Source organism: Prunus mume, linkage group LG3 (assembly GCF_029339155.1).
Source record: "Prunus mume cultivar Tortuosa linkage group LG3, ASM2933915v1, whole genome shotgun sequence".
Taxonomy (NCBI): Eukaryota; Viridiplantae; Streptophyta; class Magnoliopsida; order Rosales; family Rosaceae; genus Prunus; species Prunus mume.
Window position 1 is genome coordinate 15488474 of NC_142700.1, and position 25813 is coordinate 15514286.

At 34.9% G+C, this 25813-nt stretch overlaps 4 protein-coding genes across 9 annotated transcripts; 3 read left to right on the top strand and 1 right to left on the bottom strand.

Annotated features, from left to right (window-relative positions):
- The first annotated feature begins 1153 nt into the window (after positions 1-1153).
- On the top strand, positions 1154-5889 carry CRLK1 (Protein kinase superfamily protein). Of its 2 annotated transcripts, none has more exons than XM_089049086.1 (8): positions 1154-1355; positions 2261-2625; positions 3287-3440; positions 3665-3791; positions 4097-4182; positions 4336-4407; positions 4636-4839; positions 5288-5889. In XM_089049086.1, the coding sequence occupies exons 2-8, from the start codon at positions 2312-2314 to the stop codon at positions 5618-5620; spliced, it is 1290 nt and encodes a 429-aa protein (XP_088905212.1). In that variant the 5' UTR covers positions 1154-1355; positions 2261-2311; the 3' UTR covers positions 5621-5889. The 2 variants fall into 2 exon arrangements, with proteins under 2 accessions (XP_088905212.1, XP_088905213.1); XM_089049087.1 differs by lacking the exon at positions 1154-1355 and adding an exon at positions 1451-1571.
- Positions 5890-6412: 523 nt separating this feature from the next.
- RPL24 (Translation protein SH3-like family protein) lies at positions 6413-9237 on the top strand. Of its 2 annotated transcripts, none has more exons than XM_089049250.1 (4): positions 6413-6587; positions 7896-7934; positions 8508-8738; positions 8829-9237. In XM_089049250.1, exons 1-4 carry the CDS (start codon positions 6483-6485, stop codon positions 8922-8924), a joined length of 471 nt encoding a protein of 156 aa, XP_088905376.1. In that variant the 5' UTR covers positions 6413-6482; the 3' UTR covers positions 8925-9237. The 2 variants fall into 2 exon arrangements, with proteins under 2 accessions (XP_088905376.1, XP_088905375.1); XM_089049249.1 differs by having other exon boundaries at positions 6420-6587; positions 8848-9237.
- A 1819-nt stretch (positions 9238-11056) lies between these two features.
- Positions 11057-19193, top strand: LOC103342483 (NAD(P)-binding Rossmann-fold superfamily protein). 4 transcript variants are annotated; one of them, XM_089049246.1, is made up of 7 exons: positions 11057-11221; positions 15075-15262; positions 17340-17507; positions 17598-17815; positions 17919-18078; positions 18445-18655; positions 18956-19193. In XM_089049246.1, exons 2-7 carry the CDS (start codon positions 15124-15126, stop codon positions 19107-19109), a joined length of 1050 nt encoding a protein of 349 aa, XP_088905372.1. In that variant the 5' UTR covers positions 11057-11221; positions 15075-15123; the 3' UTR covers positions 19110-19193. The 4 variants fall into 4 exon arrangements, with proteins under 4 accessions (XP_088905372.1, XP_008244331.2, XP_016652292.2 ...); XM_008246109.3 differs by having other exon boundaries at positions 15102-15262; XM_016796806.2 differs by having other exon boundaries at positions 15105-15262.
- Positions 19194-21226: 2033 nt separating this feature from the next.
- On the bottom strand, positions 21227-23965 carry LOC103342485 (zinc finger protein-like protein). Its single transcript, XM_008246110.2, has 3 exons — positions 23835-23965; positions 22785-23744; positions 21227-22134 (listed from the first exon to the last, which is right to left on the bottom strand). Exons 2-3 carry the CDS (start codon positions 23455-23457, stop codon positions 21503-21505), a joined length of 1305 nt encoding a protein of 434 aa, XP_008244332.2. The 5' UTR covers positions 23458-23744; positions 23835-23965; the 3' UTR covers positions 21227-21502.
- Between the last annotated feature and the right edge of the window lie 1848 nt (positions 23966-25813).

A 25813-nucleotide genomic window follows, 5' to 3' on the forward strand; every position in this document is an offset into this window, starting at 1 on the left:
AGATTGTCGACATCGAAAATTTGAATATAGACCTTGATAGTAAAGAGAACGATTCCTTTTTATTTTATATTTTTTTTATAGTAAAACCGTTGAATGACCTTTTTAGCTGATGCAATCATGCAATGTATTCATGGGAATTATTATTAATTACGAACACCTCGTGCGTAGATTGCTATTTAGTATATTGTAGTTTTCGCAGCAGAAAATTCATCGTTTGACTTTCTTCTATACCAAGTCATTAGCCAACAATTTCTCACAGATTATCTGGTCCCATTATTCATGCCTTTTTTTGGTTTATTTAATTTGACCCAGGATTTACATGCCGAATGACATTGAAACCTTGAATTTTGTTGCCAAATCCACCAATATTCCTGATTAATGATATCAAATTTAAACTCATACCAAGTCCAAGGCCAACATGAAAATAAATACTATTGAAGTCAACGTCACCTATCCATAAACTCAATCTAATCTCTTATTAGACAACCAAATGCAACCTATTGCTCATTCAAGGTGACAAAGTCAGACCCACAAATTTATGTGCAACTCTTGGACCATTCCTGCATTCCATGAAAATTGATCAAAATTGGTGCACCCACCAATTTTCATATATTGAATTCAATAGTTAATAGTCTCTCAGCCAGTGCACCAACCAAGTCTCCAAGACCCCCTTCCCACATTATTTATTTATTTTGTAATGTAATACATATTTATTGTTGATAAAGTTCTCTCGTCACACATCATAATTTTAACATCTCGTTACGATTTGAGACTGTATTACATGTTCAAACAAAATTCACCTCGTTACAATTTGGATTGACAACCTCATTAACAAAATCTACCTCCTGCACGATTCAATTTGACACCATAATCAATAATATCTAACTCGTTTACGATTCGGACTAATATATTGACAGCTTAACAACATAATATTAAAGTTGTATTACCCTTTACTTTCTTATTTTGAAAAATCACAAATCCCAAGAATTTGGGCATATTGGTCCATTCACACACAAAGCGAGGCCAATTTTAGGGGCAATAGGGAGGCGCGTTTCATTTCATTATGTCAGCGGCGACTCACGGTATTTAAGAAGCCAGCCAAAAACATACCATTATATTTATACATATACCATAATTATTCACTGTTTCTTTCTGTATTTCCTTCATTACTTTCTCACACCAACTTTCTTTTTCATTTTCTCTGTTTCCCTTCAAATATTTTCGTCTCCTACATCATAATCATATTCTCTTTTTTCATCCTTGGAATCTCTCTCTCTCTTTCTCAAGTCTCGACACTTTCACTTGTTCTCTTCCTTACTCCAGCAAATCACGTAACAGTTTCTCAGCATATACAGGTAATATCCAAAGCGTGTGAGTAAAACCACTAAAGCTAAAGCTGCACGTCAATGTTTTGGTTTGATTTTGCTTCTTTTTGCTGTTCAATTTCTGGTGTTTTCGTTTTCCTGGCCAGGCCATGATCTGTTGGGGGGTTTTTCTTGAATCTCTGTTTGGTTGCCGAGAAAAGAAAAGTTGAGTTGAATGAAAGGAAAGAAAAGTGAAACTGACTTTAAGTAGGTCCTATATAACTTGCATTGGGCTAAATGGGTTTTTATATTAATTTCTTTTTATGATTATACTGTACTTTCTTTTCCTGGTTTTATGAGCAACCAAACAGAGCATTGTTGGATTTGTGGTTGACCCATTTCTTAGATTTTCGATTATATCCATGAATTTGATTTGGTATGGGAGATCTCTGTTCAGTTTGATTTGGTTAAATGGGAAGCAGATCAAGGAATTTTCTGTCACTATACATTTGATATCTTACTTAATGCTGTTGATTTTTGCTTTTCCCACATTAATTAAGCTTTTATTTTGAAAAAAACAAAAACGGTTTGGGTTGTTTTTACTCCCCTTCCCCCCGGCCCCCAGAAAAGAGAAAATACGAATCGTGTAACTGTTTTTTTTGTCTTAGTACTGTTACAAGGATTTTAATGTAAACAGAGTTGAGGTTGAACTAGTTTGAAGCTAAAAGTGAATTGACGAGGTTATGCTTGTCCAACGTTAATTTCATGTTCAAACTTGGAACTGGGAGCTAAAATTGCATTATTTAAGATAACTTTTTCTTCTTGAATACTAGATTTTTTTTGTATACATAATTTGGAGTTTGTTATTTTATTTTCACTTCTTTGATGGCTATGCATATCAAACAAATTGTTCAAAATTGACCTCACAACTTTCAAGTCCATTGGTCATTTTGCAGGTTTTTCAATGGCTTTGATCATTGAATAGGCACTAAAGTACATTTGAGGAGATGAAAGGCGAGCCGGCTGGGCTGATAATCGGGGTATCTATAGGGGTAGTGATTGGAGTGCTTTTGGCAATTTCTGGATTCTTCTGCATTAGGTACCATAGGAGGCGCTTGCAGATAGGGAACAGCAGTTCTCGGAGGACAGCCACTATTCCTATCCGTGCTAATGGTGCTGACTCTTGTACTATATTGTCAGACTCGACCATTGGTCCAGATTCACCTGTAAAATCCGGACGCAATGGTTCCTCCTTCTGGCTTGAGGGATTTAAGAAGAGTAATGTGGTCTCAATGTCAGGAATACCCGAGTATTCTTACAAGTAATGTTTCCAGAAAAATTATTACTCTCATGCACCTTAGTTCTTGATTTAGATGATATGTTTTCTATCATATCATTGCTTGTTCCGTATGGAAAGTATTGAATCATGTTTAGTGGAATTATTTAGCATTCTATCTTTACGGTCTTGGTGATAATGAGTTGACTAACTGGTAATGGCTGAATTCTGAGCCTGTATAGTTGATAGAAACCAACTGGAGTATGTGTCGTAAACATTTGAACACCAGAGGATCAATCTATGTGAATACAGTAGATAGCTTGAATGCTTGTTAGAGTTTACCCCTCATTACTTTGTTACAATTGTTATAACAGAGTCGTTAAATTTCCGAGGAATGTGTCCTCTGATAGTGTACATTTACTTAAAACATGTAGACTCATCCAAACAAGCAAGAAATGCATCTTATGTGAGATGCCTAATGCCATTCATTTATAACTGCAAAACGCCTAGATTCGTCATGAACTGTTCAATTTCTTGCTTTTGAAGTATTAACTACCTAGTACTTGTTTTTTTTTGTTGACATTCACAATGAATTTTTATATATTATTATTCTTAAAGGAGATTCAGTTTATTTTTGCACAGCTAAGGTCTTGATCCCCCTTTGCAGTTGGCGTATTAGTTTAACTTGTTAATTGGGTACATACAGGGATCTGCAAAAAGCAACCTATAACTTTACAACATTGATAGGGCAAGGTGCTTTTGGTCCTGTGTACAAAGCTCAGATGTCAACGGGTGAGACTGTTGCAGTTAAAGTTCTTGCAACTGATTCTAAACAAGGGGAGAAAGAGTTCCAGACTGAGGTAATGTTCATTTAATATTTTACTATTTTTAGGGTCCCTACAAAGTAATTGTTTATACTCTTAACCAATTCGCTTCTGTCTTTTAGAAAAATATTCGTATTTTGCTTTCTTAATGGCATCACGATGTTTTGATTAATGCCACGTAATGAATTTCATTTTTAAGTATAAAATCTATTCTGGATTGTTTCATCATTTATAGTCCCTCACCAATCTTTTCCCTTCAGGTTAAGCTATTGGGAAGGTTGCATCACAGAAACCTCGTGAACTTAATTGGATATTGTGCAGAAAAAGGGCAACATATGCTTATATATGTCTACATGAGTAAAGGCAGCTTGGCCTCTCATTTATACAGTAAGATGACTATAGAACTTCAAATATGTTTCTTTTAATGGAATTTCTTAGGGTTATCACTCAAGTTTTTATGTTTGTTTTAATGGTCACTGTTCTGACATATTCTGATTCCACTTCTGTTCATGTAATGACCACTGTGAATTGTTAACTTTGCAATTGTTGTTGGAAAGGATGATGTTAACTATGTCTTAGTGCATTCAGTTTACACAGGAATAGAAAGAAGAACAAGATTGAAATTTGAAAGAAAAATGCAGATTTGATATGCAAGATGTTTAATTGAAAATAACATGCTTTTCTTTGTGCAGGTGAAAAGCATGAGCCGTTGAGCTGGGATTTGAGGGTTCTTATAGCTTTAGATGTGGCAAGAGGCTTGGAGTATCTTCATGATGGAGTATGTCAATCTTACTGTACTAAAACATAATGAATTGCTTTTGTGCCTGTGCATGTGTTTATGCTCAAAAGTGTTTATTTGTTGATTTGTTGATTTGTTGTTTCTGTTTATGCTCAAGGTGTTTATTTATTGAACTTTAATTTTCCACTCCAGGCAGTTCCTCCTGTAATACACCGTGATATTAAATCTTCCAATATTCTGTTGGATCAGTCCATGAGAGCCAGGGTATGTGTTTTAATTTTGTATAATCATTTTTCCAAAAGCAGATTCGTAAAGATATCACACTGTGTAAAGGGAGTATTTGATTTACTTCCCAAATGTGGAAGAAATTTTTGCATTTTGGATTTTACTTTCCAAATATATGCATATATTTATGAACTTAAAAGTAATAAAACTTATAAAAGGTTAGGCTGCCAATTATGATATTATAGAGGGTTATTCTGGATCAAGCAGGTAGCTGATTTTGGACTTTCAAGAGAAGAAATGGTGGACAAACATGCAGCTAATATTAGGGGCACGTTTGGTTATCTTGATCCTGAGTATATATCTACAAGGAATTTCACCAAGAAAAGTGACGTTTACAGCTTTGGAGTTTTGCTCTTTGAACTCATAGCTGGAAGAAATCCTCAACAAGGTCTCATGGAATATGTTGAGCTTGTAAGATCTCTCTCTCTCTCTCTCTCCCTCCCTTTTCACCGCACACGACCGGGGATAGGTAGGTGAAACAGGGAAGGGAATTTTAAGGTTGATTTGACCATGTGACAATATTGATAACCCAGGAACATAAAGAGATCATTAGACATTGTTATGGCAGCTTTTTATCCATTACACTTGCATAATGGTCTTTGATTCTTTTTCATTTTTTTGTCTGTCTGCTATAGTGATACATAGCTGTAGTTTTGCATGTGTGTATCTTTTTTTGCTCGCACTTTTGCTTGGCTAGGCTGTCTATATATATGAATAAAATAGCTGCAATTGTCTAGTTTTAGAAGAACAATGAAGGGGAAGACTGTCGTGGACTTTTGTTGCAGAAGTACATATCCACTTAAAATCCAATTAATGCTATTTATTTGCTTATCTAATTAACTTTCTATGTGAAAAATAGGCCGCTATGAATACGGAGGGGAAAGTTGGGTGGGAAGAAATTGTGGATTCCCGTCTTAATGGGAACTTCCATATGCAAGAGCTCAACGAAGTGGCAGCTCTTGCATATAAATGTGTCAACCGTGCCCCAAAGAAACGGCCTTCCATGAGAGACATTGTACAAGTGCTATCACGGATGCTCAAAATGAGGCACAACAGGAAGCACATGAAATCCTCGTCATCCGTAACAGATGAAGTCACAATCGACGTGAACCAACCAGAAACCAAAATCCAAATGGCTGAACATCGAAGAGAGGAGTCTGCGGACAGCATAGCTGATACCTATGAAGTATAGACGATAGTTTTCACATTTGTTCATTTTTTAAAAAAAATTTCTTGGTTTTTTGGCTTTGCTTTTTTGATACATGTGCAGTCTTTGATGGGCTAGAACTAGCAGATTTCAAGTAGTTCTGATTTCTGCTCGAGTGACAGGATTTCAGTTCAGCATTTTTACTCTGTAACATATCTTTTTCTCTTTCTTCCTCCCTGTTTTGCTCAAATGACAGGTTTCTAATTTGTATACCGTTCTCAATCAATGGAAATGAAGGAACTTGTTTCCCATTATTTGCAGTGTTATGTAATTTATTATTTTAATATCCTACAAAAAGTTTGTATTTGTTCAACATGTTGGCTTTCCTATGTAATTTGAACCAAAAGGCAAACCTTTCCACCCAAAAAATAAATAAAAATTGGGAACATCACCAAAATAACAAGGGCGATTCTATGAACACATATACTGTAGACGTGGGTTAGGCCAATTGGTCAGGGCAGTTAATCGCCTCCTTGCATTCAAGTTTCAGTCCCCTTCTTCACATTTTAGATTAATTTAGAGTAATTTAGACAATCGCTTGTATAAATAAATAAAAAAATCAACACAAATACCATAGATAAATTCTGGTTGTCCAACAATTCTTGTGTGTCCAAAAAATCACCCTTACCGAAAAGTTGGGTTGGGCTTTACTTCGTCTCTTCACTAAAATCTAATAAGGCCCAAATTACATATAGTCCCTTGCTCCCTCCAAACCCATCTTTAAGTAAGAAGTAGCTACGTCGTCGTTTTCGTCCCAATCCTATAGTGCAACAAGTTTACACTCTTTTAAGCTCTGCTCTGTATTATCCATTTCTCAATCGCAGCCAAGTACACGCAAGCAACGAAAATGGCAGCCATGGCTGCACTTCAGAGCTCCATGACCTCTCTTTCTCTCTCCTCTAACTCCTTCCTGGGCCAACGACTCTTAACCCCTACTCTTTACCCTGTCCCGGTACGATTTCGGTTTCTCCTTCAATTCTTATGTCAAATTTCTTTTATTTTGTTGCTTTCAATTTCAACTCATTGTGAAAAAGTTCTGCTAAAGTAAAAATAACACTCACATTGTCAGGAATGGAAGCTCAAACTTGTTGTTATTGCTGTATTTCCGTTATTTTTGCTTGTAACACTGAAATGGGTCTTGCTTAAAATTTGACTAGCTCTTTGTTCTAGTGGTTCGTGCAAATTGATGTGATTTTCCTTTACTCTGTGAAAATGGATTCCTTGATTAAGATTTCAAACTGGGCTTTCTAAGAATTGGAGAGATGATAAGGAAATGGATAATGTTTTGATGGGTTATTTGTAAAATTTGAAGAAACTGTTCTTTTGGTTATGGTTCTGACATTGGTGGATTGTTTATTCAAAATGTTCCAAGTTGGTATTGAAGGTTTGTATTCTTCTGTTGGAAATTTTAATAGAAACCAGATGCCGGTTTGATTAAGAGGTTTTAATAGTGAAGGAAGATTGCCGGTAGACTATTTTGGAATTTGTTGTGTATAAGATTTAGTATTAGGTGCTTAGTGTTTTGTTTCTTAATGAAACTTTGACTACAATTACTGTATGCTATTCCCACTACCTAAGAATGAAAATGTGCTAACACCCTGTAGATTAGCTTCTCCCTTGGTATTTGTGTTAGGATTTAATGACATCTAGTAAAGGATTGTTTTTTTTTTTTTCCCAGGTTTGTAAATGAAAATAGTTGCCTATATTAGTGGATGAATAGTTTTTACTTCACTGACATGAAACTAATTGCATGAATTAATGCTTTAGCTGGATAAACCTTTAGCTTTCGGTTTAATGATGAGTTGGCTTCATTTTGTGATCTTGCATTCTGTTTACACAGTCGTGAGCTGGCTTTTTGTAACCCAAATACTGACTGTGACACCGATCAGTTCATTCTACTAGAATGGTTTTATTTCTTTTCATGATTTTATGTAAATGTCTCAAAGATGGGATCTAATAAAGTTTTGAAACAAAATGTGTCATGTTATATTTTAATAATTTGTTTTAAGTTTACTAGTAAGTTTGTTAAAGTATATGCTTTGTTTTTATTTTTTATATTTTTTATGAGCTCATATTTCTATATTGATTTTGTTTTATATTTGGTTCTTTCTGTCATCTGAGAGAAACAAAATTGTTAAATGTCAAAGTGATGAGAATTTTTTTTATTCCACTCACGCTGAAGCATGAGTTTGAATCACTGATCACTGGGAGGATAAAAAAAACCATTGCATAACAGTTTGTCTACTCGTGTTGTGCGCAGGCTAATTTAACAGCGAAGCCTTGCCTCATTGTAGTGAAGGTTAGTATCACGAGTCCTATCTCTACCAATATTTGTTTTTTCTTTATCTTTGTCAATAATTTATTTTGTTGTACAGAACCAGAATATGATAACTGTTTAAACAAAAATAAAAGATTTATGTATTTAGGATAAAAAAGTTAGTGAGAAAGATGGCAATGAAATTGCTGACTTACTAGTTTCTTAAAGTAGTGCTCTCCTCTCTCTTGGAAAAAAAAAGTAGTGCTCTCCTTGTAATTCTTTTGGAAGCAATCTTCTATTATGCAATTTCACTTATAATTTTCTCCAAAATTTACCACTAAATGGGATATTCCACTCTCCCAAGCCATCTGGTTTTAGAAGAGCCATACAGTGGGCATTTTGTTGCAACTTATCCATGAATGTGGTGGAGAGGTCTTTATCTTGATTTTGTTCTGGCTAAACCAAGATAAAACTTTGTTTCAATTTGCTTGGCATGGTTCACATAATTTAACATCCTTTTCTTTTGAAAAATCTATTTTGTAATATGGGTTCTCATGTAGCTTATTGGGCTGCTCATCCATTTTCCTGAAATGTTGCTTTTTTGCCCTTGCACAGCTCAAGCGATGGGAGCGGAAGGAATGCAAGCCGAACAGCCTTCCTGTTTTACACAAAATGCATGTTAAGGTTGGAGATACGGTGAAAGTCATATCTGGGCATGAAAAGGGTAAAACTGGAGAGATAACAAAGATCTATAAGCACAATAGCACTGTGATAGTTAAAGACATAAACTTGAAGACGAAGCATATGAAGAGCAGGGAAGAGGGTGAACCAGGACAGATTATTAAGGTTCTTTTTCTTTCTTAAAATGTGTACTCATCAACATATTGGTTCTTATGTTTTCTCATTTACTAGTTTCATTTAATTACAAAGAAACAGTTTAAATTTCATATTCCAGGTAGAAGGAGCTATCCACAGCTCGAATGTGATGCTTTACTCAAAAGAAAAAGATGTAGCAAGTCGAGTGGGTCATAAGATTCTGGAAAATGGACAACGAGTTCGCTACCTCATCAAAACTGGTGAAATAGTAGATAATGTAGAGAACTGGAAGAAACTGAAGGAAGAAAAAAGGAAAACTGAAGTAGCTGCCACTTCTGCATAAGGATCCAATTCTTGCCTGAACAATGTTGTAGTTTAGACACTCTAGATGTATTCATATCATTTTGTTGTTTGTATTGGTTAAATACCTTGGCATGCCCCTTGACTGATGCACATGCAACAGAGTAATATAAGTTTGTGTATTTGTGTTGGTTGAATGACAAATTAGAATGTTGATCTTTCTCCAAAACTTGCAGCTTCTTGTTAATGCACATAATGCGGTCTTGACATTCAGGATCTAGGGAAAGTGTTAGCATCAGTTGCGAGTAGACGCGTGACGCATTCCGAGCAGTCGATTTCTGTGTTCCCCGCAATTATTGACTCATCTCTAATGTGACACACGCCCATGCGTAACTGACACTAACACTCCTCCAGAATTTATTGTTGTTTTCTTGATCAAGATACGATGGGTCTTCTCTAAACACAAATGAAAGCATATCCTTCTGACTGTTGCACTTGTTCCAACTGTTGGGTTGGGACACAACCGGAAGGATGGAATGTGACTTGTTAAAATTCAAATCGGAAACATGTCCTTGTGATCTGGATTTGATGTTAAAGTATTAAATTGTACAATGTAGATGGTTCAAATCCATACATAGCGATTTATTTATTTATTTTCGCTCTTTTGGTGCTTGGGAGGACAGTGTACAAAGACTAATATATTATGGATGTAGACCATTTAGACATATAAAACCTCGAACACTGCGAACAGTGACTTGAGTTGGTAGTTTAAAACCTGAAGCTTTTCCTTGAAAAATTAATATGAGATGTAATATTAAGGTAATGAGATTAGGTCTTTTATAACTAATGTATTCCTCCTCACATGAGAGATCACCTTGCTAAAGTTTCCTAAATTAACATGTGATGTAAGAAATGAGAGAAGGACGTGTAAATATAGACAGTTCGAATCATTAAATCGCAATACAGAGTGGTTCTAGAAAAATGACCTCAAATGTATTCATTTATAAAGTTAGTATAGGATTATTAGAAAGTTCGTAAATGTATTGTTTAATTATTCTATTGCCCTAACTTATACATTATTTACTCTATATTTAATAACGAAATTGACCTTTTACTCCCTTCGGTTGACAATAAAGGGTTTCCTCCAGCAGGTGTGAAGTGTCAATGTTGTCTTATTAGAGCACTTCCACCCATTTGCCATGGTAAAATACAAGGGGAGGTAAGGGAAATTACCGTTCACATAAATAGTAACTACCTTAGTAATTTTTTAGATGCATTCCCACTCATTGTCATGGCAACTTAGGGGCAACCATTATTCACATGAGATATAAGGAGAGGAATTTGTACGGAGTTTTGGTATGGGAAGTGAAGATATGGCTAGGTATTTACAGAAAAAAGATTTATGAATTTTTTGGTTTTTTTTTCATCATTTGTTGGGTATTTAAATTGGTTGTTGTCATCACAATGATGTCAACAGGAGGTCAACTTACCCAGACAGCAGCCCAGGTTGGTGGAGCTCAGTGCACCTTGCAAACTTTGGCATTTGAAAACAGAATTGAGGGCCTAGGGGGCTTCTTGCCTGAACTAACCCCTCCCGCTAGAAATAGTCTTAACATTAAACAATTGGTTTACCAAACTTTCTCCCACCCTCATGTCATAACTCAGTCGTATAGATAGATAACTAAAAAGAAAGAAAATCTCATGACCAGTGGCATCCTTAAATTACGATACATTTTCTTTAGGGTAAACTACCAAATACTCCCATGAACTATCACGCTCATAGAAATCTCCACTTTGAATTATTTTTTCAGCTAATTTAGCCTCCAGGCTAATTTAAATGGTCAATTTAGCACATGTCGTCAAGTTTTTAGACTTCAATCCAATGTTCTGTTAATTATAAGGGTAAGTTTGTCATTTTACAAGGACAATACCAAAAAATAATAAAGAAAATGTAAAATCATGATTTCTTCTCTTTTTATTTTTTGGCCCTTTTCCATCTTCTTCCTCTTTCTTCTCTCCCTATCTATCCCTCCATATCTGCGCCCCTTCTCGCTCTCTCTCTCATTTTTCCTTCTTATTCTTCTCTCCCTCTCACTTTCTTTCAAGAATCCATTTCAAAGTGGGCGTTGTCTTCTTCCCCAAGGGCACTCAGGTTCAACCACAAAAGCTAAAGCATCTTGTTCAGCTTCTCTCGCTTCAAGTCTTGGTCAAAGGTATGGTTTTTTCATTTCTGATGTATTATTGTGCTGAAAATTGATATATTTTGGAAGTATTTTCTTAGGTTGATGGGTATTTATTTCGCCTTTTCTTTTGTTAATCTAAACTATAGTATATTTATGTTTTCATATTTAATTCGATTTTGGTGGTTTTTTATTCTTTTGCTTCTATATATTTTATCTCAAGCCTATATTGTTAGGTGTCCATGGGAGTCGAGATTGACTTGAATTTGCCCAAAGAAGATGTTGATGGTGTGAGTCAAGACATTTTCTTTAATAAAAAATAACTGACTTTAAAAAAAAAATATTAATAAAATGGTAAGAAAGTTGTGAAATTTTATTAGATAAATTTAATAAATTTAATAAGGGTAAAATTGAAAAGAAAAATAATATATTAATGACATTGTTTTAAGTGTAAGGAGAATGACACATGTCAAATAAAAAAGGAAGAAGGTCCAAAAAAGAAGGTTATAGAGAAAGTTGCTAGCATTCACCAATCCAGAATGCATTGGTTCTTTATTTCCATGGGTATGAGAAGTGATAGCTTCTTTTGTCATTGGCTAATACCTAACAAACAGGAGCTATTCACTTGAAAACCCTTGTGGATGTGGGATTGGAAACAAAGTCTTGGGAGGAAAGGGCTGGGGAAGACATTGATTGCCTTCCCTTTTTTTTTTTTTTTTCCTTTTCTAGTTTTGTAGTTTTAACAATTTAATTATTTTAAACTTAAAAAAAATTAAATTTTAATTGAATAGTGAGTCACATGTCTAACATGTGACATTTAGACAGAAAATTGGATGAAATTGGATGAAAACTAACAACATGGGCTAAATTGACCATTTAAAATAATATGTCGGCTAAATTGGCAAAAAATAAAATAAAATCATTGTGGAGATTTCGACGGTCGATATAGTTCCAAAGGGTATTCGGCAGTTTACCCTTTTCTTTACATTGGAAGGAAGGGATCAAACTCTTGGTGTATCTAATCCTAATCCATTTTCCCACTCTCCTTCAACACTAACCCAAGAACTTGGCCTTCTCATACTTATTGATCACATACAAAGTCTAGCATAAACTAATGTACCTGTTTCTTATGAATAATATACTTATTTTTGAGTTTTTATCATAAATAGCCAAAATTTAACTCCTAAATTCTTAAATGTCCATTTTTATAGAAACTCTCAAATATAGCCAAAACCCCACTTAAATATACCCAAATGCCCTTAAAATTAAAAATCAAATAAATCTATATTAAAAAAAGGAAAGAAAAAAAACTGCATCTATAGCTTGTATCGCTGGTCATCACTGGCGGATCCACAGAGGAGCAAAGAGGTGCAGCTGCACCTCTCCTCGCCAGAAACTTCCTGGGGATGTCAGAATTTGCCCTTTCGCTATTGCCCACCAATTGTTCGACTAAATGCCTCAAAGACGTTGTTTTGTTTGTTGTTGTGTGAGACTCTAAATATTCACCTTAGATTGTTGGGCTCGATCTCACGAGCATGTAGGAGAAAACGGTTCATCAATCGAAGCTCCACAACCAAAGTTATGAATTTTCGAAGTTTTTCTAGAATTAAAGTTAGAGTTGCAGAGGCTCTTCGAGGAAGAAGAAAGACTCTGCTTCTCATTTTTGATTTTTTTTAAAATGGTCCAATAGCAAGCTGACACATGTCCATTTCTAATTGGCCTAACTTAAAAAATTCATTAAAAACTCATATGTGTGCCAAAAAATTCACAAAAAATTACCCATAACTTTTAATCACATGTACTTTTATCTCTGACCTCCAAATCACATGTGCTTTTGGTTAGATTAATTGGTATTAATTTTGGTTAGATTAATTGGTATTGACTTTTGTTAGATTAATTAAGTAATTGACATGGATTTTGTTCATATTAATTGATATTCCATACAGACTGTAATCAATTAGTAATACACGTAAAATTCTTATTTGTTTTAATTTCGAATAACATTAGTATTGTTAAAATTCTAAGGGCATTTGGTTGTCTAAATTAATTTTGAATTTTTAGCCTTTTTTTTTAACACACTACATGGATATTAGACTTGAACCTTGGACCTTGCTCGAGTCCTTTGCGATTTTTAGTCTTTTAAATCTTGCACCTCCCCTGAAAAATTCCTGGATCCGTCACTGCTGGTCATCAAACACAAATATAAATAAAACAAATCATTTTGGTCTTCCTTGAATTGATACAAAGAATGTCTCATCCGGAAGAAGGCATACCATTGTTCCATAGTTTCTTAGTTTCAACCCTAAGTTCAAAGTATAAAATGGAAAGAAAGCATGTGGAAGAAGGCACATCATTGTTCTATCCATCACGAGAGACTATTACCTCGTGAAGGCGGCGGTGTGAGGAGGTCTAACATGGTTTGCTTCTCATTTGGGGTCAGTGGAACACCTCTAACACCAGCACAAGTAGCAACCAGAAGCGGTGATACTGCAAGTACAGTCTGCAAATCAAACTTTAGGGAACAAAGTACTGTCTCCCCAAACTCCTCTTCAAGTTTTTTATAAATCTCTTTGTCATTCTTCCCATCATGAATCTCAACATGAAGTAGTTTCTAAGCAAGATGGCAATATATGCTTGTGAAGCAGATACATCGAATTAAAACTAATATGGTGTGAATAGATGGTCATGATAGAGATGAACTATGTTTTTAGGTTATTTAAATGTTGAGGGCATTTTCATCTATTTACGTGGATTTTTGGCTATATTTGAAAGTTTTTATAAAAATTGACATTTATGAAATTAGGAGTTAAATTTTGGCTATTATTGATATAAAAAAACCCCTGTTTTTCGTACCTTTTTATTTATTATTTATGAACATATCTTTTGTAACTGTACCTATTTTGTGTACCTATAAATAACATACCCATTTTTTTGTTACCTAAATACTGTACTTATTTTGTGTACCTATAAATAACATACCTATTTTTTTTTTATACCTAAATACTATACCTACTTTTTTTTAATGAATAATCTACCTGTGTTTTTATATAATTAAATACCTATTTTTTGTGAATAATCTACCCTATTTATTTTATGAATAATCTACCTATAATCTACATACCAATTTTTGTCGAAATTTTAGGGATTTGATGAATATTGCTATGCTAGAAATAAGGGAGTATTAATTAGAAATCAAAGAGTTAATGACATGCTTGAAAATAAATTAAAATTACAAAATATAAAGGTAAATGACATATAGTGTAATTTAGTTAATAATCTTGGACATACTATCTTACATATATTGGCTTCACACTTAGATTTATTACAGGGAGGATTTCTCTATCAAGGCGTTATAGAAGTTCGAACATGAGACTACTGATCTACAAGTCGAGGCCATTAAACCCCTAACCCTTATTTTTAATTTTTTGTAAGATACTAAAATTGTCCTCCAAAATAATTTTACATAAAGATGAATTCATAATAGAAAAATTATTAAATAATAGGTGGAAAATTACAAATGTGGTGGAAATAACGCCACCTAAAGCAAGCATGGCAAACAGTATTGTTTGTTTTTGCTTCATCTGTACCACCATGCAATTGAAGCGTGTCCCACTAAAACCTCATGGACGATTTAACACTTGGCACTCTCCAAGTATCTCCACCCAAAAAATAAAAAAGTACATATTTTGAATATAGATTCCAAATATAGGCCAGACATGTCATATTTGCTTTCAACTTTTCCAAATCATGAATTCATTACTGTTACATGCGTACTCGATCGTCTAGTAGTTTCTGATTATACAATTGCAAAATGAGTATTATATTAGCTACAGGATTACACATCCAATAATATGATTAATTATTTAATCTATAAATTCCCTCATAGACAACACTGAAAGGGTATCTAAAACAGCAGCCTGCATTGAGTTAAAGAAATGGAGGGTTTGGAGGGCAAGAGAAAGGGAGCTATGGCAACTTACTGTGTGACTGGAGCCACTGGTTTTATAGGATCTTGGCTTGTGAACACCCTATTGGAAAGAGGCCACATGGTTCATGCCACAGTTCGTGATCCTGGTCTGTTACCTCACCAACCTCTCACTTTTGCTTGTTTTAGTTCTTCAAGTTTTTCTTTTCATCCAAGCAGAAAAGCTTATAGCTTTCTTTGTTCTGATTTGTTTGTGTTTATGGTTGATATGAATTGATCTAGAGCGAGGGAGGGAGAGAGAGAGAGAGAGAGAGAGAGAGAGAAATTAAGGACTACTCTGAGTTAGCATTAGCTTCTGTGATTTGTATCTTTTTTTTTTTGGTCTAACATGGGTTAGCTAGAAAATCATCCATAGTTGCATATTAGACACACAAAATTTTTGAGTTAGCATCAGCTTCTGAGATGATTGGTATAGGCTTTTCAATCAAAGATGGCTTAGCTTAAAAAAATATATTTAAAAAAAATCATCGGCACCCTGCATATAGAAGTCATGTGAGTACCAAGTTTGATAATTACATGCATTTAAAAAAAACTTTATTTCAATCTCAAAGATATGTGTGTATCAATTCTTTGGTTTGCTATTGGTTCATGTGGAGGTGATGGTGGGATTTTTGCAATGTACTGTAAACTATAATATTTAACCATGGAGAAAGAAAAGAATTGGAGTATCCAATCACCCAATAAATTGTAATTCAATTAGTCTTCCAAAGGAAAAAGTCTGACCATTAAACCAATTATGGGATTCTGATTTGTAGACCAAGAATGTTACCTCAATCATTCTCTTTAATTTCAAAAATATTATCAAGTTGTGCAAACACGGTTTAGCCTAGTATACAAGGGTCTTGATTTGCAAATTAATAGTCTCAAATTCAAACTATAATGAGACATTGGCGGTGTGTGCGTGTGAGAAAACCCCATCTCCATTCCTAACTTCGACAAAAATGTTCTCAAGCTGTTTTTCTTGCTTAATGGTTGGTAATAGATACATTTATTTGATTTTACAATAATTCAGAGGCTGGACTGGAGGTGGCACTTTGATCCTTTCTCTTTGCCAATTTTTTTACTAGAACATTTTCTCTGATTTCAAACTTTAGCACATGAATCTAAGTTTCCATAGCATCTTTTCTTTGATAGGTGCTTCCATCACGAAGGAAACATTAAATAGTATACATTTTTGGCGTTTTGCTTTTTTGTTTTTTTTTTTGTTTTTGTTTTTTGGGTCTGAAAGATGGAAATGTAGGATATTTTGGAACATGATGGTTGGTGTGAGGTCAAGGCCCTAATTACATTTTTTGTCTGTTAGGATGACTTTATATGCACAATTTAAAACACCCCAGTCTCATCAGTCACTGGTTGCCTTCACTTAAGTATTATTTATTTTTATTAAGAATTAATCTGACTATTTTGGTTTTATTAAGAATTAATCTGAAATGAAGGCAACTATGTTTACAAGTTACAACAACCATTCCTATTGGGCTGGTTAAACATTGACGTAACTGCTTAGCAATCCAATAGACTGCTAATCTAGCCCAAGAAATATTGGAACAAATCTAGATTGGACTGAGTAAGTAGCTCAGCCCAATTTTGTAACTTGGTGCAAATAATAGCAGCTTTGGATTTGTCTGTTTCTTTTAGGTCGAGTTCATAGGTGGAATTGGATTTAATCCGGGACTGCTTAGTCCAACCTTTTTTACAGTGATTTTCACCTTATTTGGTGATGAGGACTTCTGTTTGGCCTGCTGAAACTCATTTGCCTTGGTCAGAATTGCTACAAATGAAAGTTCAATTAAGTGATAGTTTTCTTTTCAAAAAAATAAATGAACTGATAAAATGGTGAGGGGTGGAAAAGGTATGTTTCTTATGTTGAAAATTATTAGAACAGATCACTTTGCTCACAGATTAAAGCCATGTGAATCAAACTCCATGTTATGATGTCTAGTTCATTGGTAGAGAACAACACAGAACAAATAAAAATACTTTGGCAGTGAAATGAAAACACTCCTGTCCTGAATTACAAAGTAAAAGAATTGGATCATGCAATCAATTTCTGTTCTGTATACCTCTTTGTCATAAAAAATGAAATCCTTAATTCATGAGCATGCTTTATCTCTTCTTGTTATTCTGAATGTTTTAATAAGGCTGATCAAGTTCCACCTAACATCTCAGCCAAGTGTTCGCACCTATTATCATTGTGGACGAACACTGACCGGTTGAGATTGTTCCAAGCTGATTTGGGAAAGGAAGGAAGCTTCGACGAGGCTGTGAAGGGCTGTGATGGTGTATTTCATGTTGCAGCATCAATGGAATTCAGTGTTACTGTAGAAGAAAACATTGGTAATCACTATGTAAATCTACAATGCTACCTTAATATCATTTAGTGGAGCATAACACTAATTAAGTTGTTCTCAATCTTTGACATCTAAGAGAGTTATGTGCAATCAAATATCATTGAACCTGCAATCAAAGGAACCTTGGATCTCCTCAAATCCTGTCTGAATTCTGGAACTGTGAAAAGGGTTGTGTTCACCTCTTCCATCAGCACTCTCACTGCCAAAGACAGCAAGGGAAATGCAAGAGCTGTTGTTGATGAATATTGTCAAACACCAGTTGATCAAGTCTTGAGTGAAAAAGCAAATGGATGGGTAATGCTTCCTCTCCCTCTCATGCTATATGCTTACTACAAAATTTCCTACTCAATAATTATTATTATACATGAGAATTTTATAATAAAAAACTCTTTGACAGGTTTATGGACTTTCAAAGATTCTCACAGAGGAAGCAGCATTTAGATTTGCAAATGAGAATGACATTAATCTGGTATCAGTGATAACAAGTACTGTTGGAGGTCCATTTCTCACTTCCAAGGTTCCATCAAGCATTCGAGTTCTATTGTCACCAATAACAGGTGGTTCTTCTGCTATACCTGTCTCATGCAGATAAAAAATACATGGGACATGGCAAACTAATAGCTTCTGAAAATGCTGAATTCTCTTAAAATGACCAGATTAGGTGTGATTCATCACAAATTATGGAGTGATATCATAATTTCACAAGTCTACCACAGACTAAATGTTACTTAAATCTGTCCTGATTTTCCCTGATATCTTTCTGAAATGTCCCAATAAATATGTAAAATTAAATTATGTTTCAGTTTTTACTATGTAAATGCTTATGACTTATGATTGACGCATGGGACACATTCTCAGAAATAAAATAAGGATTATGGATAGAGGAAGACAATGAACATGTGGATATATGATCTTTTATGCAGGTGACTCTGAATTCCATGGGATATTATCTGCTGTAAATGCAAGAATGGGTTCAATTGCTTTAGTTCATGTTGAAGATATATGTAGTGGCCACATATTTTTAATGGAGCATGCCAAAGCTGAAGGTCCTTACATATGCGCTGCCCAAAGTTATCCTATATCTGAGCTGGTTAACTATCTAGCTCAGGCATACCCTTGCTCAAATTCAAACAGGTAGTTTCTGTGTCATGGACCTGTCAGTGTCAAGTAAATGATATATGTATGTAGACATATGTTTTAAGTATAAACAAATTCAAATACTATGTTCTAAGCCGTTGGACGAAAATTGACCCTTTCAAATGACCAAGGTTAAATACCATGTAACTAAATGGTATATCGTATTATCCGTCGGGCGAGCTTAGAACATAGTATGTGCTTTAATAAAGTATTTAAACATTGTGATTCTCAAGTTAAGTCTCCAACTAGATCCTCATCAAATGGCTTATGTATTAAGACTAATGTTAACTGATACAGATTTATGGAGGAGGACATTAATGATGTAGTGCCTTCAGAGATCTCTTCAAAGAAGCTAACAGATTTGGGATTCAGTTTCAAGCATGGACTAGAAGATATTATCCATCAGACAATTACTTGTTGTATAGGTCATGGCTTTCTGCCTCCTCTTTGAAGTTAATGGTGTTCAAGTTAAACTATATACTTTTTATGGAATTTTTGAAGTGTGCCCATCAATGATGAACGAAATTTGATGCTATGAACATGTTTATCTACATCCAATTTTATGAAATTCATTGCCATTATTGATGATTAATCAAAGAAGTGGGCCTGGTTGCAAACATGTAGCATCATTCCTCTGTGATTTCATGCCACCCTAACTAAGCCAAACTAAGGTGGTCCTTATTTAACCATAATCATAAATGTAGAAAATGATATCTCCAAGCCCAGCGTATGGTCCGGCAAGATCTATGGATAATTCAGAAAGCTTGAGAAATTATTGCAGTTTGCATATATTTAGGTGAAGCAGATTTAATGCAAAGCTTGCTGAATGAACTTGTCATAGGGTTGTAGGCACCACCAGTATGCTTCTGTATAAAGTTATGTGCTTTTGTCAGTAGTGTTTTTATTAAGAAGAAATATAAATTTTTAATAAAAATTCAAGTGCTTTTTGTATATTTATCCAGGAGCTTTTATTTAAGGTATTTTTTCAGGAATTACTAAAATTTAATTATATTAATCCTTAAAAAACTGGCTTATCTCTGTCAAACTTTATTTATAAATAAAAATACAGTTTTGACTACTTGTTAACTGCTTTTTCAGACCATACCCAAGTTGGACCTTTATTTGTCTTTGGTTTAATTAAAGACTTCTCACTGCTTTTAATTATTTTTAATTTCAAGTTATTTGTCTGCACTCAGAAGAACAGAAGCCTCGTCTCTGCCACTTCCTGAAAATAAAATAACAATTAGAAGCTTGACATGATCGGTGCATTGCTTAGCCATTGGTAGCCCTCTGATGAAGAGTCTATGTCCAGCAGTAATGTCAACTGTAATAAAACGAAGACATTCAATATTTGAGTTCATCATCGTCTGCAATGCAAACCAAAGCTTGTAGCTACCTTCATTCAAGACATTTAAGGCCAGAAATTGAAATTGAATAAGACCCCATATTCATTTTTCTTCAGATCATGATTTCAGAAAAGTTTTTGGAGCGGTAGCATTCATTTATGAGGTGCATGTGCCACAGAGTCTTAAAAGCTGTATAGATGTATCAGTAAAGGACATGTACGTAGTGTTCTGGTAATTTAATCCGTAGTCCCTAGAGGAAGGTAGATGCACTTAAAAGACTCTATAAAGCTAGCAATTAAAACTACCATTTTTGAAGAGGGAGAGAGATGAGTAATTTCTTGAATGTAACCGTAATATTGTCACGTGATATTACAAGTGCTGCCGTTATATATTCTAGTTAATATTAGGTGACTTATTCCAAAACAAAAATATAGAGATATCTGAGCCCTGACCTTATCTTGAATGTTGGCTGCTCCTACACCAACAGTAGGCACCAAAGAAATCAAATCTGAAAATAGAGAGTAAAAAAGATTTACACAAAAATATCAAACAAAGCTTCAAACAGGGATAGGGATTAGAAGAGACAAAACAAATGCCTGGCAGTGAACATATGTCATGCAATCCTTCTTGAATTTTGTCCTCTGATTTTGGACTAGCATTGACATAAACCTCCCAACAAGGACCACATGACAACCTTGTCACTCTGCACAATGCCAGTGGCTACTGAAATGGAATCTAAATTTTTAGTAATTATTCTACTAATGCAAGTTCTTTGTCTCTGAGCTCTGTAGCCCTTAGCTTGTAGGACTTAATAAAACAGCATAAAGAGTGCAAGCTTTCTGTTCTCTTCTCTTGGGTGTTTTGCTTCAATCTTTGAAGGTTTGAAGTTTTAATTACTTGTGATTTAATATTCTGCCTTCCCCAAGAACTATTGAAATTGATGATGCTCAGGTTCACACTTGGGGTTGAATGCTTACTCATTTTGATAGACATTGACCTTTCCTTTAACGCAGGCAAGAGAATAGCATGCACACAATTCAATAATTCAATCACTATTATTAACTGCAATTTTTCTTTCAAGACTACAGATTAATATATGGTTTATTTTTCCCAAACTATTTTTTTATTTATTTATAAATTCAATTGTTTGAGTGTTCATTGTTGGCAAGCTCTATCAGTTGTTGCAATGACAGCAGAAATATTCATATTCTTCACACACAAAAAAATAAAAAATTTGTTGCACTGATAGCACAGGCCTTAACTGAAGAGGCAGAGATACAATTGAGACTGAAAATCACAACTTTTACACAATGATAGGTGACTTGGAGTCTTGAAAGAAGAGTCAATTTTCTTCCAAAAATCAGTGGGAAAATATCTTCACCCAAAAAAAATAGAAAGAAAAAAAAAAGGAGGGATTCACATAACATCATAATTATAGATGCATTGAGCCTTTTTTTTTTTTTAATTCAGCAAAAAAGATAAGAAAAGGATTGTTTCTTCAGGGTTTGCAGATGACCACAAAGCAAGGAAGGAGAGCTCTAGGATTGAGCAGATAAAGCTCTTCAATATTTGAGTAAAGACCCATTTTTCCAGCCAAAGAATCAAACCCAGTTTGGCCAGCAATTTCTTGTATATTCTCCAAAGGCTTATGAACTCTCCCAGCAATTACTCTGCAGACTATCAAAGCTTTCCTCATGGAGGGATCTTCTTCTAATATTTGAATGGACTCAAAAGCTCTTCCACTTGTTGAAGTTGTAAAAACGCCTACCCCTTCCTTGAGCTCCTTCTTTGCAGAGAACCCATTTCTTATGATCCTACAAACACAGCATTTTTCTGATACACAGAGACTTGAGGAACTATTTAGACCAAGGGAGCAGGCCACAGTGGTGCCATAAAACCTCAAAAGCTCATTCCCATCAGCAATGCACCTAGGGTGTTTCTTAGGGAGTTTGCTGGCTTTCATTTTCACCATCTCTCGATATTCTTCGAATCGAGCAAGAGTTCTTTGCATGTTGTGGACTTTCAACACTCTCTCAATCCGGCCACAATTGTTCTCGGATTTCAACCAGCTTGTCCGGCATATTATTTCGACAATTTTTCTAGATGAGTCACCTTCCGTAAGTTCAGTAACTGCCACAGATATGAAGATAGTGTGAGTAGGAAATCTACTCTAAAATTTGAAGTAACCATTGGATGAATCCAAAGATAGTTTATAGAATCAGAGCCATTTTAGAAATGTAAAACAATCCTCATGTTACACCAAACATTTGGGTGAACACTAAAATGCTGGAGGTCATCATACAAGCAAAAAACTGAGGTTTTAGTGAATGTTAAGTTGTTGGGGAAACCAAAAGGAAACCAGATAAAGTTTCTGCTAGATTCACCAGTGTCTCAGGCAGTGGTCTCATATTCAAACTTGCAATATGTAAATAAGAACTCTCCGCACTCTTCCTCATTTCTTTGTCAGAAAAAAAACAAAAACAAAAAAACAAGAGTGCACATATTTTTGTGGCCAGAAGAATATTAGTAATTTGATCCTAAGAGGATAAGGAAAAGTAAAACAGATGCATATCTACAATGTGTAATAAGGAGAACTCTGTTCACATTTCCTCTTTTCTTGGTCAGAAGAAAGTGCTCATAAGAATTTAGACATTTGGTCCTAAGAGGATAAGGAAAACCGAAAACAACAAGAAGAAAGGTTCTGAACAAACTGAAGAACATTTCAATTTTCAAATAATATTTGCCCAAAATGAGAGTTTCATTCAGCAGGGATTTCTTACCAGCATGTTTAGAGAGATGGTGTGCTTCAGCAGCTTCCCATTTGGTAAAATGCTCACCACATTTGTGACAAGTTATTGCAGAAGAACCATGAGAGTTCTCTGCGACTGTGTCAAAGGAGACCCTATTGCTCTGACGAATTCCACCACTACCAGGAAAAGCTGAACCTTTCCCTGACCCTTCTGTATTATCTGCAGATGCAAGAAAAGGACTTTTCCTTGGAGGAGTTGATGAGGTCCTAAAAGATGGATTAAAATAGTGCACTGTTGATTGACCACCAGGGCCAGGTGTGCCTGGCCGTAGAGTATCCACAAATGTTGAACCACCACCACCATTGTTGATGTTTCCAGACCCAATTCCTTCATGGAACCCACCAAGGCTTGTGATTTTGAGCTCACACCTTGAGTTGCTTAAAATTACTTCATGGGTTATTGGGTTCAGAAACTCACTGCTCCCTATAGATCTTGGGCTGCAATTACTTGGTGGCCTTTCCAAATGTCTCTTGCTTCCATGAATCACATCCTTGAGGTTTGCTATAGACCTTGAACAGCCTGACCTCCCTCCTTTTCTTGTCAAGATTGTGCTCAACTGCCTCCTTGACTTTGGATCATGAACTTCTGATGGCTCTGATTTGCAGTGTAGAGATTTCTTCAGAGAGAACCACACTGTTGGCATATTTGATCCCCCTTTTTGCCTTTTTTGTTCTCTTTTTTCTAGTGGCTACTCTGCTCCAAAGCTCCTTACAAAGTACAATCTTTGAATTCTTCAAGTGTTCTCCATTGGGTTGAAAAGCAAGTCATCACTTTCCATTGTCATTTCACATCCTTCCTACCACCATTAAAGCTGGAAAAAGTAAGCTAGCTGCCATCACTTTCTCTTCAATTAACTTTCTATTTTGGCACACAACTTAAACTTCTTTCCACTTCTAGCAACCAAGAATTCATCCAAGTATATCCAAAAAGCTGCATATCAAAGAGAACCCATGTCAAAAACTTTTATGAAAAACCCAGGAATACAATTTAAAAAAAATAATAAATTCAAATTCAAAGTACCATAATGTCTTTTGTAGAATTTGTCATTCAAATGAAGCACATTTTGGAAGTATCTCCAAAATGGGTATCCAGGAAAAAGGAAGAGAGAGAAGTGGTCTCAAAGCCATAAACAAAAGAAGACATTTTGATTTATAAAACAAGAAGACATGAAAATTCAAAAAAAAGAAAGGAGAATCTTTGAGCTATTCACCAAAACCTTGCTCTGTAATAACACCAATAAATGGGCATCGTTACTGAGGAAGGTACACGTGAAAGAAAGAGACACTAAACCCTGAAATCTGAATTGGCATTAATTAAGGATTCTCATGAATCTGTCTCATATCTTATTTGAATTTTTAACCTGTTTCAGTTTCTGCGAAGATTTGTCTTTTCTTTTTGTGGTAGTGGTGTAATTGAAGGGATTAAATCCAAAGCACAATGCCAAATTTTGTCCCCACCTTGTCCAATCGCCACTGTAAAAGTAGAGCTTATGACTTATATGCATAATGGGTAATGAGGGAGAGGACTCGTCTTATTCAAAACCATTGAGTCACAGTACACGACATATTTTCGTAGTTTCCTATGGATGCATTCACCAAGTGAAAAGGAAGAAAATTGCGTAAAGTTAGAGGAGCGCTGAAAATAAAGTTTGTTAATCATTCTCACACGGTATGATTATCCACTAATGTTTTGTTGATTATGACCTGGTTTTTGTTGGAACTTTAATATTAACTAATATTAATAATGAAAATTAATAAAATCTATTGGGTTAAAGACATGATCTTTGATTTAAAGACATCTTCAATTAGGGGGTGACAACTCTTCAAACTAAAGGATGCATTGTTTGGGGTGACAACTTTTCAGACCAAAGGATGCATTGTTTGACTTTTCAGATTAAGATACCTTTTTGGAAAGGGTATTTCATCATCTATAAATAGAGCAATCCTCTTACAATTTTATTATTCAATTAATTTTCTACATACAGACTTTCATAAATAGAGAGTATTAGAGTTTTCATAAGGAAAATGCTAGGGAGACCAACTTTATATATTACCATCTCTCTAATAGAGCGTATGACCCATTGTATTGGTAGGCTCTACCTCTATTAGAGAGATGGTACACATGTTGTATTTAAAGTTGGTCTCCTTAGCATGACCCTTTTCATAAAGAGAGGCTCTTGCATAATTTGATTCAAAGTTCATTGTGAATTGCAGTGCTTCTTTTATAAGGAGGGGAGCTGTTGTATCCTGGGTGGCAAACGCTAGTGAACCATAAGCACTAGTGTGGGGCGTAATTCATCTTAAGGTCAGAGTGTCCAACACCTCAATTATTTTCTAATCCATATTATGTAATTTTGCATTGTGTATGTTTGTAAGCATGCATTAATTTTTTAAGCATGGATTGAATGATTATTTTTGAATTTATGTGTAAAATATAGCAATTATACCCATTTTTTCCAACAATTTTCAGATTAAGGGTTACACATTAAGTTTAATGTTCAACACCTAAATCCTCATATTAAAATGATCTACACATTAAGTTTAATGTTCAACACCTAAATCCTCATATTAAAATGATCTTGAAAAAGGTAAAGTCTTCATATTAATGTTCATCAAATGATGTGTCCGTACATGTGATGTGCCTAGTAATATAGACTACATGTGATTTTTAGATAAATCCTTTTTATCGGAACTTCACTGTTTGACACTAGGGAAATTATTTTTAGTGCCCGTCTAGAATTGCTTATTTAGGTTCATAAGTGATTATTTTGAAATTTTTTAAAGGCTAGCCGGTTTGGTAAAACATGTAAAAATCACTTATTGTAAGTAATTGATGTGAGGGAAAGCAATTTTGGATTATATGGAAATCAAGTCTGGGAGGCGCTGAAGTTTAATGAGATTTTCAAAATTCCGAAAATAACCCGAAATATTTTCACACTATTTCTTCTCCATAGTCTTTCTCCTCCTTCAGTCTTCACGCTCTCTCCAAGCCATAGGTCA

Bases quoted from the DNA above. Each gene is read 5' to 3' on its own strand.
- LOC103342483 (XM_089049246.1), top strand. From the start codon at position 15,124: ATGGAGGGTTTGGAGGGCAAGAGAAAGGGAGCTATGGCAACTTACTGT. The intron at 18,079-18,444 runs GTGGTTCTTCTG...TCTTTTATGCAG, and splicing joins TCTATTGTCACCAATAACAG to GTGACTCTGAATTCCATGGG. The intron at 18,656-18,955 runs GTAGTTTCTGTG...TAACTGATACAG, and splicing joins CCTTGCTCAAATTCAAACAG to ATTTATGGAGGAGGACATTA.
- LOC103342485 (XM_008246110.2), bottom strand. From the start codon at position 23,457: ATGCCAACAGTGTGGTTCTCTCTGAAGAAATCTCTACACTGCAAATCA. The intron at 22,135-22,784 runs GTAAGAAATCCC...TATCTGTGGCAG, and splicing joins CCATCTCTCTAAACATGCTG to TTACTGAACTTACGGAAGGT.
- RPL24 (XM_089049249.1), top strand. From the start codon at position 6,483: ATGGCAGCCATGGCTGCACTTCAGAGCTCCATGACCTCTCTTTCTCTC. The intron at 6,588-7,895 runs GTACGATTTCGG...TGTTGTGCGCAG, and splicing joins CTACTCTTTACCCTGTCCCG to GCTAATTTAACAGCGAAGCC. The intron at 7,935-8,507 runs GTTAGTATCACG...GCCCTTGCACAG, and splicing joins CTTGCCTCATTGTAGTGAAG to CTCAAGCGATGGGAGCGGAA.
- CRLK1 (XM_089049086.1), top strand. From the start codon at position 2,312: ATGAAAGGCGAGCCGGCTGGGCTGATAATCGGGGTATCTATAGGGGTA. The intron at 4,183-4,335 runs GTATGTCAATCT...TTTCCACTCCAG, and splicing joins TGGAGTATCTTCATGATGGA to GCAGTTCCTCCTGTAATACA. The intron at 4,408-4,635 runs GTATGTGTTTTA...TGGATCAAGCAG, and splicing joins ATCAGTCCATGAGAGCCAGG to GTAGCTGATTTTGGACTTTC.